The sequence below is a fragment of the Bison bison genome, unplaced genomic scaffold (genome assembly GCF_000754665.1).
Source record: "Bison bison bison isolate TAMUID 2011002044 unplaced genomic scaffold, Bison_UMD1.0 scf7180017864353, whole genome shotgun sequence".
NCBI classification, from domain to species: Eukaryota; Metazoa; Chordata; class Mammalia; order Artiodactyla; family Bovidae; genus Bison; species Bison bison.
The window spans coordinates 6,757,505-6,775,573 of NW_011494925.1; the positions used below are offsets into that span (position 1 = coordinate 6,757,505).

Genomic DNA, 18,069 nt, shown 5'->3' on the forward strand with positions numbered 1-18,069 from the left:
GTTCAGCAAAGCTGTTTTAGCCAAAAATATTCATCCACACAAATGCCAGAAACGGGCCCAGCAAAGGTCAGAGGTCACCCCGTGGTGCTCAGCGGCACCAGAACCCTGTCGAGCCCCTCCCCTCAATGAACACCGAGGACAGGACCCCTCCCTGAGTCCACCGTGACAGACACGCAGGGGAACACAGAAACCAAATAGTGGGGTTAAGACGGGGGAGGGGGGAGAGGGCATCCCTGGGAGCGCGAGGTGCCCAGACCTTGGCCGCCATCTGCCAAAGAGCTCAGTTACATGGCTGCCATTTGCCAAGTGTGCAAAAAGATCTATGTTTACACAAAGAAGATACAAAATTGTGTTTTATGTAACTAAACTCATTTGTGACAAAAAACACAGCCTCAGATAAATTTAAAGAATTCCTCCTGAAACATATAGTCAGATGAACCCTCACCCGCTTTCTGCCCCCAGCACGACAGACAGAGCAGCCTCCTTCCATCAGCCTGGCACCCGCGAGGGCCCTGAGCGGGCAAGCCAGGCCACTCAGGAGGAACCTAGTGCTGGCAGGATGCACTGCATGTGCCAGCCTCCCAGGACTCAATGCTCAGGGACCTGCCTCCTCCAAAAGATTAGAGCCAAATAATTCACTTCAAGAGGGGCAACCCCAGTGGCTCAGTGGTAAAGAAGCTGCCTACAATGCAGGAGACTCGGGTTCGATGGGACGATCCCCTGGAGAAGGGCATGGCAACCCACTCCAGTGTTCTTGCCTGGAGAATCCCATGGACAGAGGAGCCTGGTGGGCTACAGTCCATGGGGTGGCAAAGAGTTAGACATGAGTAAATAGGCACACACAATGCAAGAACCTAAGCGACAAGAACATGGATCTTTTTACGGTGACTAATTGTGATGAGCTGCAGTAATGAGCCTAATTCCTGCTGTTCAGGTTTATAGACCTTCAACCATGTGGGTCAGAATCCACACTCCAGACGATACTCAGGCATCACAGCTCTCAGATGATCACCCAACAGTCCGACCACCTGAGCACCCACTGCTGCAGCTGTGACGACGGTGTGGTCACCTCAACCACCAGCAGTAAACCCGACTCCAACGCGGAACCATCATTCGCCTTCTGCAGCTTAAGCACAGGCCTGCTGGAGGACCACACCCAGGAACCAGCTGGCAGCCCAGGCGAGAGGGCAGGAGGAGCAGGGGGAGGCAGGAGGGGCCAGGAGGGGACATGGGTGTGGTCCCACAGCATCACCAGGCCCCGCCTCTGAGTGGGGGCAGGGGGCCTAGAAACAGTTATGCAACCTGCCTACAGGTCTACGGTTAGGTCACAAGGGACCAAATAGACACGGTTTGAATGAATAACTCAAGGGTATTTTCTCAAAGGGTCCTAATGATTGTAATGAGACATCATCATCAATAAGCATCGCATGAATTCCAGTAAAGGAGTAAACCTGCCCAATTCAACACTCGTTTGACAAACAGCACTCAAAGAACAAGATTCAGGAGGCCGGTTTGTGCCTCCAAGGCCAGCATCACTTGGTGACCGCTGCATGCCCTCCAAAGGTGCAGACAGAGCTCCCTGAGGGCAGGAAAGGGCATGAGGAGGCGGGATCAGAGTTGGTCAGGGGGAAAGAGGACAAGTCACAGTCGACTCCCACTTTCCAAAGCCTATCCCTGCCGTATCTCAGGCAGAGAAACGTCTCTTTCAGGAGCTCCACTGTGGACCACTGTTTCTGACGTTCCAGAAAAACATACCAGCACCTGGGAGCGTCTGGCCCCTTCCAAAAGGATACATCAGTGAAACATGGGAGGAAGGAGAAAGAACCTTCACATGCATTTTAACAATATTTATCACATATCCGAGACAAGAGAGGATGGCAAAGTGTGATGAGATCAAGAAGACCAAGAGCCCCACAGATGACCAGCTGCATTTCCCAGAACTAATCTCAAGAAGGTCTAAAGCCCACAAAAATATCCAGTAAACTAAATTCACAATGTCTGACATCTGATCAAAACTGACCATTGTAAATGGTAACTAAGTGGGTGAATATATGTGACTTTTTTCTTATCATTTAAATCTTATTAATAGATAAGGCTCCCCTGGTGGCTCAGGTGGTAAAGAATCCTCCTGCAATACAGGAGACCTGGGTTTGATCCCTGCATAGAGAAGATCCCCTGCATAGAGAAGAAGGGAATGGCAACCCACTCCAGTATTCTGGCCTGGGAAATCCCATGGACAGAGGAGCCTGGTGGGCTACAGTCAATGGGGTTGCAAAAAGTCGAACATGACTGAGCAACTAGCACACATACACACACGCACACACACACAAGACCAGGGACTACTTAAACAAAGAAGGACAATGTAGCAGGGGTTTTAGCACATGTAAGTTAACCATCTAACAATTACTCTAAGGTGGGCAGGGTATAAACAGACATATGCGTTTCGCTAAGATCAGGACCAAATCAAGCAAGTTTGCTCTCATCACTTTTAATCAACACTGTGCTAGAGGCGCCATCCAGAGCAATCAGGCAAGAAAAGGGGGGAGAGGAAGAAGTAAAACAATCTGTATTCACAGATGACATGATCTTCTTATCAAATATATAAGGGACCCAGTAAAGCCAACGAGAACGAACAAATGAGCATGGCAAGATTGCAGGCTGTCAGAGCAACTTATAAAAGTAAATTGCATTTCTGCATACTAGCAGTGAACAATCAGAAACTAAGTTTAAAAAGCAATACCTTACACGATACCATAAAAAATACGAAATACTTAGGGACAAATCTGACAACGTGCAAGATGGGTACACTGAAAACTACAAAACACTGCTGAGGGAAACCAAAGAAGACACAAGTAAGAGGAGAGCCTATGGAGCTCCTATGCTGGAAGTCTCAACGCTGTCATCTCGGAGCCTCCAAGACCAGCCCCCGGTCCGGTGATCTTCAGGGGGACTCACCCAGCGTGCCAGCGTAGTCCCAGCTGTGACACACGGCCACAGGACACATAGCCAAGCCAAAGAACGGAAAGGCAGGTGGGCAGCGCCCAGAGGACTCCAGCTGTGGCTTCCAGGAGCCTCTCCCTCGGATGAGCTTGATCCTCCAGCAACGGACAGCGACCAGGGGAGCTCATCAAGGCCTCAGTGCCCAGAGTTTTTACCGGGGGCTGGTCACGTGACACCCTCTGCTTAACACAGTGAAATTCCAGACTTCCAGAAGGGCAGCAGGTGTCCAGACAACTGAAGCACAGACAGCACCTCTTGCCAATTCTGGGAACAATGGGAAGTCTCCCAAAATCCGAGTTCCCGGACATCACTCAGGGGCCTGCTGGGGAAGCAGGCCTTTCTAAGGACAGCAGCCCCAGGGTGGCTGTGGTAACACCCTCTGCACAAGCATAATGATGACTAGTCTCCCCAGATTATAGATACAAGATAACTCCAACCAAAGTCCTAGCATGCTTAATGTAGAAAGTGACAAATTGACCCTAAGATCCACATGGAAAGGCAGAGCACACAGAACAGAGAACAAAGCTGGAGGACTAACGCTACCTGATCCTAGCCTCAGTACCAAGCCAATAATTAGGACAGTGTGGTGCTGGCACAGGAACCAAGAAATAAATCAATTCATCAGAACAGAGTCCAGAAACGGACCCACACAGAGAGAGTCGACTTCTGACAGAGATGCATAGGTGATTTAGTGGGGAAAAAAGACAGTCTTTGGACATCCATACACAAAAGCAGTAAAGCTGAATCCATACCTCACACCAGAAACAAAAGTAACTCACAGGTAATCAGATCACAGATCTAAATGTAAAACCTAAAACTACCAGGAAAAAAACAGGGAGAAACCTTTGTGGCCTTGCGTTTGACAAAGATGCCTCAGATCTGACACCAAAAGCACAATCAACAACAGAACAAACTAATAAGCTGGGCTTCATAAAGAATTAAAAACTTTGGCTTGTCAGAAGAAATTACTAAAAGAATGAAAAGACAAAGCACAGACATGGAGAAGATACTGCAAACCATGTATCTGATGAAAGGACCTGTATCCAAAACATTAAAAACTCACAACTCAATAAGAACAACTTTTAAAGGGACAGAAGACCTGGATACTTCACCAATGAAGATTCTAAGGATGACAAACAAGCACGTGAAAAGATGTGACGTCATTCGTGAAACGCAAAGTAAGACAACAATGAAATGCTACCACACGCCTATTTGAATGGAAAAAAAAATTTTTTTAAAAAGGTCTATACAAAGTATTGATGAGGATGCAAAGCAACTGGAATTCACACACTGCTGGTGGGAATGCAAAATGGTACAGCACTTGGGAAGACAGTGCAACAATTTCGTTAAAAATTAAATATACACTTACCATACGATCCAGCCAGTCCACTGCTAGGTATATACCCAAGAGAAAAGAAAGCACATGTTCATGTAAGACCTGAACGCGAGAGTTCATTCACAGTTTTATTTGTAACAGTCAAAAACTGGAAATGATCCAAATATCCATCAACCAGTTAATAAACAGAAAACTTGTAATATAACCACATAACTCAACAATAAAAAGGAACAAACTGTTGATACACTCTACACCTTGGACAAATTTCAAAATAATTATGCTCAGTGAAAGAAACCAGACAAAACAGTATATACTGGATGGTTCCAAATTCTGGTAAAATTCCAGTAAATGTGTCAAATTCTAGTAAATGCAAATGAATGGTGACGGAAAGCAGATTAGTATTTGGGGGAGGCGGGGGGTCACAAAGAGGAAAACTGTGGGATGACCAGCATGTTCACTGTCTTGGTCTGGGCGAAGGTTGTACACAGGCCCAAACTGACCAGAGCTTCACACTTTGATGCACTCACTGCATGCTGATCAGACCTCAGTAAAGCTGCTAAAAGGAAACAGAGCTGCTTGAGTGGACAGGGAGTTCAGAGGGGCCTGAGGAGCAAGGGCAGGGGGACAGGCCCTCCGTCTTTGGGAAGCCCACCTCATGGCTAAGTCTCGAGAGCTGCACGTGGGCTGGATGAGACCTGGCGCGGCTTTATCTGCCAGTTCTCTGGGGCAAAGAAGGGGCCAGCTTTCTGGTTAAGGCCCTCCCGGGTCTCCCTGACCATCTCTGCCACTCGGGCTCCCTCAGGTGCAAGGACGGGCCCTGTGTCCTCACACGAGGGAACTGCCAGCATCCCAACCCTGCCCCGTCACAGCCCGGGGCAGTGGCCACCACCAGCATCCTTGAGGGCCTCCACACCCCGCGACAGAGCCCCCACTGCCTCCGGACGGGCTTCTTCCAGGTCACAGAGCCGGGAGGGAACACTGCTGGAGACCGTCCACCTCTCTGCCTCCTGGACTTGCAGGTAGCTAAGGACACCCCCAAGGGACATGCTCTCAACACATCCTCAGTGCACGGGCCAAGGACCAGGCAACCCTGGGGGGCCGCACCCACGGGCTCCTGAGGACCTGAGTCATCCAACCACGGCCGGTACAGAGAGGCTGGGAGAGGAAGCATGAGCGCTGCTACGGGGAAGACACACAGGTCCCGGTCCCTCGGAGAGGACAGGACCAAGAGAGGCTCCGCAGGACACCGAAGCCCGACAGTCTACAAAACGAGCACCACTTACAACTCCCGGGGGAGAAGAAGTACACATTCCTTTTGAATATATATGATTTACAACAATAAGACAAACAACACAATTAAAAAATGATAAGGACCCAAATAAATATTTCTCTAAAGACACACGAATAGCCAACAAGCACATGAAAAGATGCTCAACATCACGAGTTGTAAGGAACTCAAGTCAAAACCATAATGAGATATCACTTCACAGTTACTACGATGGCAAAAGTGAAAAGGAAAATAGAAAGTCTTGATGAGGATGTGGAGAAACTGGGAACTTCACACACAGCTGATAGGAATTTAAAATGGTGCAGCCACTTTAAAAGGCAGTCCTGCAGTTCCTCAAATGATGAAACGTGGAGTTAGCACACAGCCCAGCAACTCTATTCCTATGTAAATATCCCAGAGAACTGAAAACCTTCTTGTTCACGTGAAAACTTCCCATGATTATTCACAGCAGGACTATTCAAAACAAGAAACAACCCAAATGTCCATCACTGGACACATGGATAAACAAAATGTGGTATGTTCACACAGTGGAATATTACTCAGCCTTAAAAAGGAATTAAGTACTAACACAGGCTACCACCTGGATGAATCTTGAAAATACATGCTCAATGAAAGAATTCAGACACAAAAGTCTGTATTATTCCCTCACATGACGTGTCCAGAATAAGCAAAACAGAGACAGAAAGCAGATCAGTGGTTACCAGGGCTCGGGGTAAGGCAACTGGGCAGTGTGGGGTCTGTTTTGGGCTGATGGAAATATTCTGTAATGAGATGGTGGTGGTCACCGCACAACACCGTGAATGTACTAAAAACCAATGAACTGTGCACTTTCAAATTGTATACAGACATACATATTCACTTTAGAAAATATATTCTCTAATACTGAAGATAAAAAAAGTTCTTTCAAACTTTAAGTTTGAGGTGCTGTCATTTGAATCCTGGACAATTTAAAAGACATTTAATGACCCTTCTACCCATTAACTGTAACTGATGTGGTGAGTTAAAACAAGCAGCAGGGAGAAAAAAGCAGGAAATTACATAAAGAAAAATGTCGGCTGAGGATAACACTGGGTAGATACAGAAAGCATGAAGTGAGACTTGCAGAGTTTAGTCAGAAAAAGTTAGAAGAACACAGAAGATGCTTAATAAAATGTATAGATCGCTGATCTGTAATCAGAAGAATCAAGAATTTCTTATACTTCTTTAGGGATTCCTACGTCAAAGATTTTTTTGTTAATAATTTTTAAAATAAGCTAAGAAAGAATGGTCTGGACTCCCTCTCAAAACTGATTCTAGACCAGGCACAGGGGCGGGCTGGCACCCTACTCCTGAAACAGAGCCACTCAGGTGACACCTTCCTCCTGGGCCGCTGCATCCCACTCTGTGCGTGAGCGGATGGTGCTCGGAGAACAGGGACGCAGGCAGAACGCCGACAGGAGGATGCCCACGAGAGCTGAGGTGTTAATACAAATCACCTCCCCTCACTCCCCTGGCAAGCCCCCAGCTCAAGCGGGATGTGCTTTCTCCCCGGATGTGGTTTCCAGTCAGTGGCCCCAAAGGGCAAGTCTGGATGGCAAGGCACTCAGAGCTGAAAGAACGTCCCAGGCCCACATGGGGGCCAGTCAATCAGCACAGGGCCTCCAATCCACCCAGCTCGCCTGCCCCTGAGCTGCCGCTAAAGATGCCTGGTGGTGACCAACACATCCCTGAAGCTTCCCAATTATGTAAACGTGGAGAAATCCCCACCTGGCTGGCGGAAGGTCTGAGGCTCCCTGGATCCACAAAGCCATTCCTTCCCTGCTCAGTCCAATCACTTCTGAGTTAAGAAGCCATTTGCTATCTGAAGAATCTGCATCAGGAGCTTGTGTCCTAGTGGCAAGAAGGACTTGATTTCCTATCGAATTGTACTTTTATTCTCCAAACGACTATGTAAGAGATTTGGTCTTAAAGGGTATAGATCGGCCATCGATGATGCCGGAGAGAGCAGCGGCCTCAAGAGAGGGTGACCGCCCTTCCTGCCCTGGATCAGAGCAATTCCAGCAGCAGCTCCAGCCGCCGCCACCTGGGGATGCTGCGCTCGGCCTGCCGCTTTCCTCGCCAGAGAAAACCAGGACCAGCGAATGAGTGGGCACCCTGGGTCAGCGACGGTGACCTGCCCCAGGCCCAGGGTCCAGTGAGGATGCGCGCGGCTGGCCTGGGCCCCTGTGCCCAGGCTCTGCTGCAGGAAAGCGCAGCTCCGCGGAGCCAACTTTTAAAAACTCACAACCCCTTGGCCAGTCTCAGTGGACAGCTTCAGCTCTCAGATCGTGAGGACACATCACAAAGAGAAAGGGTCTGGGGTCGGCGTGGGCCGGCCGGAGGCGGGGCGGATGCGGAGGCCTGGTTGCTGTCGCCGGGCAGGCTGTAGGTCAGCCCCGCCCCCCCCCCGCCCCCGGGGGGTGGGGTACGGCCCCCCCGGGCCGCAGCCGCCCACTATCCTCGCGCCCGCCCCGCCCATCAGGCCGAGACCCAGTTAACTGCGGACACCCGGGTCCGCGCAAGGGGCCCTAGATCCAGGCCACGTGGCCCGCGCGCCCCCGTGTGGCCGGCCCGCCCTGCCGCTTCCGGGAACGCGCGAGCGACCGCGGACACAGTGGCGCGAGCCCGGGGGCAGGAACTCCAGCAGCGGGGATGGGGTGGGTCCCCACGTGCCTGAGGCTGTTGTCAAAATCAACAGAGCAAGCAGCTACTGATCAGAGTGTCAGACCCCACCCCTCCCCAGAAGCTTAACAGGGGGACAAAGGAGAGTCAAGGTCAGCTCCTGGTACCCTTAGGCCAGGTCACTAACACAGAGACTAGTAAAACAAGCCCCTAAGCACAGTGGGGCCGGTATCTGGAGTTGCTACAGTATTTTATCTAAAATAGCCAGTTTTCAACAAAGTATGGCAAGTGGCCCATACAGAGAAGGAAAAAAAGGAAACAAATTACTTTTTAAGAGACAGAAGAACCATTAGATTTGGCAGAAAAGACTTCAAAGCAGTCTGAAACTTCTGAAGTTTCGGTCTGAAGAAAAAACTTCAAAACGTTTGATTTTTAAAAAAATTAAAGGAAACCACACATAAAGAATGGAAGGAAAGGCTTCCCTGGTGGTTCAGTGGATAAGAACTGGCCTGCCAATGCACAGGACACGGGTTCAATCCCTGATCAGGGAAGATCCCACATGCCACAAAGCAACTAAGCCCATGCACAACTGCTGAGTCTGCACTTCAGAACTAGACAAGCCACTGCAGTGTGAAGCCCGCACACAGCAACGAAGAGCCTGTGTAGCCACAAATAAATAAATGTTTTGTAAATCAGAATTAAAGGAAGTATACTGACAATGTCTCATCAAACAGAGAATATCAATAAAGAGGCAGAAATTACTAAAAAGAACCAAATGAAAATTCTGGAATTGCAAAGTCCAGAAACTGAGGTCAAAAGACACAATCTTGGTGCACAACAGCAGAACTGAGCTGGCAGAAGAATCAGCAAACTTGAGGGCAGATTGATAAAGATCATGCAATCAGAACGAGAAAACAGAATTCCGAAAACTGAACAAGACCTCAGAGACACATGGGACAGCAGTCAGTGTACAAGTATGTGACATGTACATAGGAGGAGAGGAGGGGAGAAGGAGAGGAAGACAGCCAAAGACATGATGACTGAAAACCCCAGATATGATGAAAATATCAATCTGCACACCCAAGCAGCTTAACAAATTCCAAAAAGGAGAACGCAAAGGGATCCACACCCTCACATATCATAGTCAACCTGCTGAATGCCAAAGGAGAAACTCTTGAAATCAGCAAGAGAAGGACTTCCCTGGCAGTCCAGTGGTAGTCCAGTAGGACTCCACACTCTCACTGCCGAGGGCTCAGGTTTAATCCCTGATTAGGGAACCAAGAACCCGTTAAGTCACGTGGCATGGCTGAAAGAGAAATTAGCAAGAGAATATGAAAAACACATTTGAAATGCAGCAAAAAAAAAAAAAAAAAAAGCCCTGTCAACCAAAATTCTTACATTCAGCAAAACTTTTTTTTTTCCTGGCCATACAGCTTATGAGATCTTAGCTCCTTGATTAAGAACTGAACCCAGGTTCCAGGCCCTAGGCAGTGAGAGCAGAGTCCTAACCACTGGACCACCAGGGAATTCCCGCAAAACATTTTTTAAAAAAGGGCAAAACAAAGACATTTCCATATAAAAAAGATCTGGGAGAATTTCTTGTTAGCAGACCCATCTTATAGGGAATACTAAAAATAAATTATTCATTCTGAAAGAAAGGGACCTCAGGCAGTAATTATAATCCACTTGAGAAAAACAAAAAGTATAGGTAATGGTGATCATGTAGGTAAAAGGCAGTAAAAGTGCATATTTCTTCTCTTTTTCTCTTTTAATTGATTAAAAATCAAGTTAGTATAAATTTAAAGTAGATTTTGGTAAGATGCATATCATAAACTTTGATGTTCGAGTCAAACACCAAGCAAATAACATAACGTGATACAATGTAGTATACTATTATATACACATATGTGTGTATATATATATTTAAGGCTTACAAAAGGAATTAAAATATTACCCTAAAAGTGTTTACTTAATACAAAAGAAAGTAATAAAGAAGGAACAGGGGGAGGTTAGGGCAGATGGGAGGACAGAGAGCAGAAAGTGAAGTGGCGAGGGTAAATCCAGACATAGTGACATGAAATGTGAGTGAAGTGAACAATCTAATCGAAGGCCAGAGCCGCAAGATGAAGTTTTTTAAAGATCCACTATATGCTTTCTACGAAGGCAATGGCAACCCATTCCAGTGTTCTTGCCTGGAGAATCCCAGGGACGGGGGAGCCTGGTGGGCTGCCGTCTATGGGGTCGCACAGAGTCGGACACGACTGAAGCGACTTAGCAGCAGCAGCGTATGCTTTCTACAGGAGACATACTTTAGATTCAAAGATATAAAAAAGAAGTCAAAAGCACAATGGAAAAAGATATACCATACAAACAGCAATCACAGGAGATCTACAGTGGCTATACTACTATCAGAAAAAAACAGACTTTAAAACAAAACGATTACTAGGCATAAAGGAAAATTTTATGATGATAAAAGGGCCAATCTATCAGTAAGATAAAACTATAAACATACACACCTAACAACAGTGCTCCAAAATATAAAGAGCAAAAACTGACAGAAGTGAAAAGAGACACAAATAAGGCAGTCGGAGATTTCAATACACATTTTTAGTAACTGACGTAACAACCAGACAGAGGAATAAGGAAAGAGAAGAGCTGACAACACTACAAAACCTAGCCAGACGCTCCTCTACCCCACCTGAAGAGTAGGACATACATCATTCACAAGAGCACATGGAGCGTTCTCCAGGAGAGACCATTGGCCAAGCCATCAAACAAGCCTCAATTTAAAATGACTGGAATGATACAAAATATTTTCTCCAACTACAATGGAATTAAATTAGAAATCAAGGCATGTGTGCTATGCACGCAGGCTACGTCGTTTCAGTGGTGTCCAGCTCTTTGCGACTCCATGGACTACAGCCGTCCAGGCTCCTCTGTCCATGGGAGTCTCCAGGCAAGAGTACTGGAGTGGGCTGCCACGCTCTCCTCCAGGGGATCCTCCTGACCCAGGGACCAAACTGGCATCTCTTAGGTCTCCTTCATTGGCAGGTGTGTTCTTTATCACTAGTGCCACCTGGGAAACCCCTAGAAATCAATAACAGAAGGAAACTTGGGGATTCATTAATATATGTGGAAATTAAACAACACACTCATAAGTAACAAAGGAATCAAAGAAGAAATCCTGAAGGAAATTTAAAAATATTTTAAGGTCAATGAAAACATACCAAAACTTACAGGATGCAGTGAATACATTACTTACAAAGAAATTATGGCTAAAAGTTATATTAAAAAAGATGATCAACTATATGTCAATAAAAAAAGAAGGAATATCTCAAATCCATAAATTAACCTTATAGCTTAACAAGTAAAAAAAAAAAAAGAAGAAGAACTAAACCCAAAACAAGCAGAGGGAAAGAGATTATAAACACTAAAGTGGAAATAAACTAGGGACTAGAAAAACAATAGAGAAATATCAACAAAACCAAAAGTTGGCTCTTTGAAAAAAATCAATTAAATGCATGAACCTTTAGCTGCAAGAAACAAAACAAGATGGAGAGAGAGAGAGGAGACTCGAATTACTGATGTCAAGGATTAAAGAGAGATCATTACCACTAACTTTACAGAAATCAAAAAGATTATAAGAACAATATATGCCAACAAATAACAGATTAACTGGACAAATTCCAAGAAAGAATTTCTCTTGAAACTAACTCAGAAAGAAATAGAAAGTAAGAATAGATTTACAAGTAAAAGACTGAATTAGTCCTTTTAAACTTTCCATAGAAAGCACAAGCCCAGATTGGTTTCACTGTCTGATCCTACCAAACACTCAGAAGAACCAATAAACCTGAAGCAAGTGCTGAAGAAGCCCCTGGATCTGACGCACTGCACAGTGAGTACAGTCGTAACCATCAGACTTGCCAGGAAACTAAAAGTGATCATCCAACCATCAGACTTGCCAGAAGACTAAAAGTGATCATCCAACCATCAGACTTGCCAGGAGATGAAAAGTGATTGTTCCAACCATCAAACTTGCTAGGAGACTAAACGTGATCATCCAACCATTAAAAAAAATGGTAAATATGTAATGTGATATAGGTACTCATTACCACTACTTGGCTATTATATCACAGTATATAAATGTGTCAACACGTACCTTTAATTTACCTGTCAAATATATTTCAATTAAAACACTTTTAATTAATAAAGAATTAATAGCAATTCTTCACAAATTCTTTTTAAAAATAGAAGAGGAAGGAACGCTTCCCATTTCCAATTTATTTCATAAGACCAGTTCTATCCTGATACTAAAATCAGTTATCATATGAAGAAGGGAAAAAAAAAAAGGAACCTAAGCAACCTAACAGTAGCAAACAAAATCTAGTAACTTATAAAAAGGATTATAAATCATGATCAGATGAGATTCATCCCAAGAATGCAAGGTTGGTTCAACATACAAAACTCCATGAACATAATGTACTATAATGAGTAGAATAAATGACAAAAACCACATGATCACCTCAACAGACACAAAAAGCATTTGACAAACTCAAATATCTTTTCATGATGAAAACAAACTCAGAACAGAAGGGCACTTGCTTAACCTAATATAAGCATCTCTGTAAAATCCGTACCCAACACCATACTCAATATCAAGAAGGAAATGCTCTCTCACTACGACCAGTAACCAGAGAAGCACATCTACATCTACTCTCCCACTTCTGGCCACAGTAATTAGTCAAGAAAAGAAATAAAAAGTTTCCAGATTGGAGAAGAAGGAGTAAAACTCTCTATCTGTGGATGACATAATCTTGCATATAGAAAATCCTCAACTATCCATTAAAAAGCTATTAGAATGAACGAGTTCAGCAAAGCTGCAGGTCCCAAGATCGATATGTGAGAATCAATTCTATTTCTACAAAGTAACAATGAACAATCCAAAGCGAAAATTAAGAAAACAATTCCATTTACCACAGAATCAAAAAGAATAAAATCCTTTGGGATAAGCTTAACAAACAGAATTCATGTCTTTCTTTTTACCTCTCTGCATCCCTCCCCCTTAACACACACAGAAAATGGGTAGGTTTCTAGTGGTTACTTCATGCTTGAAAACAGCAGGCTGTGTTGGTTAGCTGGCTGGAGATGCAGCCACGTGGGGTGGGTGATGCCCATGCAAGGAGAGGATGCGGCACAGGTGTGAGTGGAGACAAGAGACGGACAGAGCTGCAGAGCAGGAAACGGACCCAGTGCTCCAGGGGTGGCACATGCAGCGTGGTACATACCCAGAAAGGACCGCCCAAGGGGGACTCTGACTTCTCCATCTTTATTATCTGCAGCTACATTTAAAAAGAGAAAGAGAGAGAAAACAGAAAGGAAGAAGAGACAAAAACAGACCGATTTTAACACTGGTAAGTCCTTGTTGCATTTCTTTAAAAAAAAAAAAATGGAACAGAAAGACAAGCTTTTGGTTTCTGTGCATTAGGAAATCCACTTTGTGAACTATTGTTCTCCAAACCTGTCCTCTTTCAAAATAAGTCCCTGGGACAGAGGAAAAAAATGAAACATCACCAAATCTCACTTAATTTCTAAAGTCGGAGGTGCTGACGAGATACAGCAGACCCTACCTTCCACTTTCCCCCGGAAACTCACCTGGACACAAACCCTGGCTACAAGACAGCTGTCCCAGGGTCCAGACTCTTCAGAACAAAGCTGTTTCCCGAGGGCACTCAACACAACACCCACCGTGAGCAGACAGCTAGTTCAGCATGTGAACCTGCCCGCCCTTGGACATCACATCAAGTCAGGGAGCAGGGCTGGCAGCTGCCCCCAGCGGTGGCCCAGGAAGGACCCAGTGTGAGATTCCACTGCCAGCCACCTTGCCTTCCCACTCGCCCCCGCCCCACCTGAGGCTTCCCTAGACTGGGCCACCCCAGGAAAACAACAGACTGACCAGAGGCCCTGAAGACCACCAGAGCTCCTCCAGGGGGTTTCCACCTGCAAGTGGAGCTGGGGACGGAGGTCAGTCACTGAGGTCAGAAGCAAAGGCAGGAGCAAAGGTCATGGGTCTGCACTAGGCAATGGAAACTACCCCAAACTGGAAATTTTTCAAGTAATCAGCTAAAAGCAAATACCAGCCTTTCTGCCTAGACCCGGGGACAGCTGATACTGCTCAGGGAAGAGCTGGGGGGATGGAGGGGGTGGTTCATAAACCAACAGGAACCACTGTCTCCTCTCCTTACCCTGCCTCCCTTCCAACACCCCCTTCTGGACCTTCTGGGTTCTGAGTCCCCAGAGCTGGTCAGATTCTCCCAGCTTTTTGGTTCTGTCTTTGATTTAGATCAGGTTCACCATTAATGGGCACCTCCTCTAAAGATCAAAGTACCAAAAGAGGGAAGGGGGGTAGGCTACAGGACAGGGCGTTCCACTCAGCCACTTATGGGCTTGGACACAAAGCTGCCCTTCTCTCTCCCGGCCTGATCCCACTGAGCTGACAAGCAGAGCTTCACACCTGCCCTGCAGAACCACCGGGCGTGGCCAGGTGCAGGGCTTGGGGTCAGCCAGACACACACCCTGGTCAGGGCGGCCAGCAGCAAGCTGGGTGGGAAGGTCACATCCTGTGCACAGCATCCAGCTACCTGAGGTTTTTCGGCTGGAAAGCAACATGATCAGATCTACGTTTTAGAAAAACACCTTCACGTAGGACAGATGGAGGAAAGGGCGCTCTGAAGCCGAGAGACACTGGCAATGTTTTGTGATCACGTGCCGCCACAGATCTGTACTGAAGACACACCAGGCACCAAGCTGCAGAAACGACTGCAACACTTCCAGACCACACTGCCCTCAGAGCCTGCACCCCCCACTAGGAGGAGGGCCCCTGTCCCCTTGACTCAGGGTGGGCCTGAGGTGCAGGTCGGCAGAAGCAATGCTGTGTGATTTCCAAGACCAGATCTTTAAAAAGATGCAATGTCCACCCAGTTCTTCCCAGACACTCCCGTTGAACCATGGCTCCACAGTGTGAGGAAGGCCAGTTCTCATGAGGAGCCCACGTGGGAGCGTTCCAGCAGAGCCCAGCTGAGGTCCAACCGACGGCCAGCACCACGTAGACACAAGAGTGAGGAGTAAAGAGAGAAACAGAGAGGGGGAGAGAGGGTGGGAGAGGCAAAGAGAGACAGAGAGATCCAAAAACAGAGGAAGACACGGGGAGGACAAGCAGGGGCAAGAGACAGTGAGAGAGCAAACAGCCCAAACTGCAGAGTCTGGGGTGAAAATGTCCTTTCCTGCCCCCAAATTTGGGGCCCACCTGTCGAGCAGCCACAGAGACAGGAGCCAGAGACGACTAAGCCGAAGTTTCAGCAGGGCTGAGACAGGACAGTCAGCCCTGGGGCGGCCAGAGGACAGGACGGTGCTTGACAGACAAGAGGCAGATCTGCAAACGCCCCGGGCACTCTGGTCCTCATCACGGTTTGAGACTCACTGCTGGGGGCGCCTGGGAGAGAGCACATGGGGGCTACGTGTGGGAGGGGGCGGAGGTGGACAACGGCTGCAGCGGAGAGGTAGGGGGCCCAGGGCCCACGAGGAGGTGTGTTCACGGTGGTCCAGCAACACAGGAACAGAAGACCCTAGGTCAGCACCGGGCAGTGGGCTGGACCGAGGCAGGACTGTGCCCTGAGGTCCAAGGACACAAAGGAGCCCCTGAAAATGCAGAACAGTCTGTGGATAAGCATCCTCCTGGGAAGGGGGATCCTCAGCTTTCATTCTCGGGATAGTATGCGACTCTCCCCACCCAACATTTTCTTCCAGCTGCACTAAGCTATAACTACATACCATAAAAAATTCACACTTCGAGTGTGTTTAGTACATTCCCAGAGTCCTGCCGCCACCACTACTACAGAACTCTAGGGCTTTCATCAGCTCACAAGGACCCCTGTCCTCTTCTGCAGTCAGCCCATCCCCGTCTCCCAGCCAATTCCACCAGAGTGCTGAGACTTGGGGCAAATCTCAACACAATTCACTCGGGTATCTGGCTGGTGGCCCACTCACTGGGAGGCACTCGCTGTTTCTAGTGACTGCACGATACAGGCATCTGGCAGGAGGGACGTGTGACCCTCAGGACAGCATTTAAACAACTTAGCAGCCTCACTGTTGGCACAACCTCAAGACGGCACCCGTTGGGAGCTGAGAGGGAAGCGAGCTGAGAACGGCACTCTGCCTCCTGGAAACCTCCCTGCCCCACCCACTGGGGCCCCGAAGAACCCCGATCCAACAGCCGTCCCAGGGGCCCGGACTGGGGCCTCCAAGGCCATGTCCAGACCAGGTCTGGGGCAGGAGACTGGACAGCGAGCTCAGAGCATCTTGTCACAGCAAGGTCCGCACTCCAGGGGACCACCATGCCAGGGGCAAGAGCCAGCAGCGGAGGGTCGGAGGCGGGCAGCTGGCCACAGGGAGCAATGGGACTTCTGTCATGTGAATCATGGGGTAAAGTAAAACAAACACACTCATCACTGCAAGGTACTGGGAACTGATTTTGAAAAGTAAATAAAGATAAATATGGAAATCACCCCTGAATACTCATTGAAAGGACTGATGCTGAAGCTCCAATACTTGGCCACCTGATGCGAAGAGCCAATTTGTTAGAAAAGACCTTGATGCTGAGAAAGACTGAGGGCAGGAGAAGGGGATGACAGAGATGGTTGGATGGCATCACCGACTCAATGGACATGACTTTGAGCAAACTCTGGGAGGTAGTGAAGGACAGGAGAGCCTGTTGTGCTGCGGTCCATGGGGTCGCAGAGTCGGACCTGACTTAGTGACTGAACAACAAGTGAGCATTCACCTGCCTCTCCTTTATAAATCAAACTGTTGAAAGGCTGAGTAGCATTCACGGGGAAGTACCTCTAGAGGGGCAGGGACAGTAGAGTGGGGTGCTGGGCGGCCGGGACAGACTGTCGGGTCTGGGCCCTGGGCCCCCCTGGCTGCCACCCTCCAGAGAGGCCAGCTGCCAGGCGTGCCTCCTGGAGGAAACGCACAACAGTCCTGCAGAATCTAAAGGGCGGACCTGGATCGAATCACCTTGCAGAATGTTCTTCACAGGGCAGTCCACACAGCCCTGGTTCAGCAGCCTGATTCTGTGCAGATTCTGCAGCCCTGTCGCTCCAAGTGCTGCTGCCGGTCCACTGACCCCATGCTGGGCACAAAGCGCACAACGTAGAACAAACAACAGATAAGTTCAAAGGACAAAGGGGATTTAGGGAGAACTACAGATCATCACTTCATGGGAAATAGATGGGGAAACAGTGGAAACAGTGTCAGACTTTATTTTTTTGGGCTCCAAAATCACTGCAGATGGTGACTGCAGCCATGAAATTAAAAGACGCTTACTCCTTGGAAGGAAAGTTATGACCAACCTAGATAGCATATTCAAAAGCAGAGACAGTACTTTGCCACAAAGGTCCGTCTAGTCAAGCTATGGTTTTTCCGGTGGTCATGTATGGATGTGAGAATTAGACTGTGAAGAAAGCTGAGCACCAAAGAATTGATGCTTTTGAACTGTGGTGTTGGAGAAGACTCTTGAGAGTCCCTTGGACTGCAAGGAGATCCAACCAGTCCATTCTGAAGGAGATCAGCCCTGGGATTTCTTTGGAAGGAATGATGCTAAAGCTGAAACTCCAGTACTTTGGCCACCTCATGTGAAGAGTTGACTCATTGGAAAAAACTCTGATGCTGGGAGGGATTGGGGGCAGGAGGAGAAGGGGACTACAGAGGATGAGATGGCTGGATGGCATCACTGACTCGATGGACGTGA

At 47.5% G+C, this 18,069-nt stretch overlaps 1 protein-coding gene across 2 annotated transcripts in view; it reads right to left on the reverse strand.

Annotated features, from left to right (window-relative positions):
* Positions 1-18,069, reverse strand: part of PQLC1 (PQ loop repeat containing 1) — a 40,862-nt gene that overhangs the window by 14,364 nt on the left and 8,429 nt on the right. The window contains exon 3 of one of the 2 annotated variants that reach the window (XM_010855067.1): positions 13,550-13,603. The exons of the other annotated variant lie outside the window; for it this stretch is intronic. Coding sequence (XP_010853369.1) covers positions 13,550-13,603 — 54 coding nt within the window. The remainder of the gene's footprint in view (positions 1-13,549; positions 13,604-18,069) is intronic. 2 annotated transcript variants of the gene reach the window in all.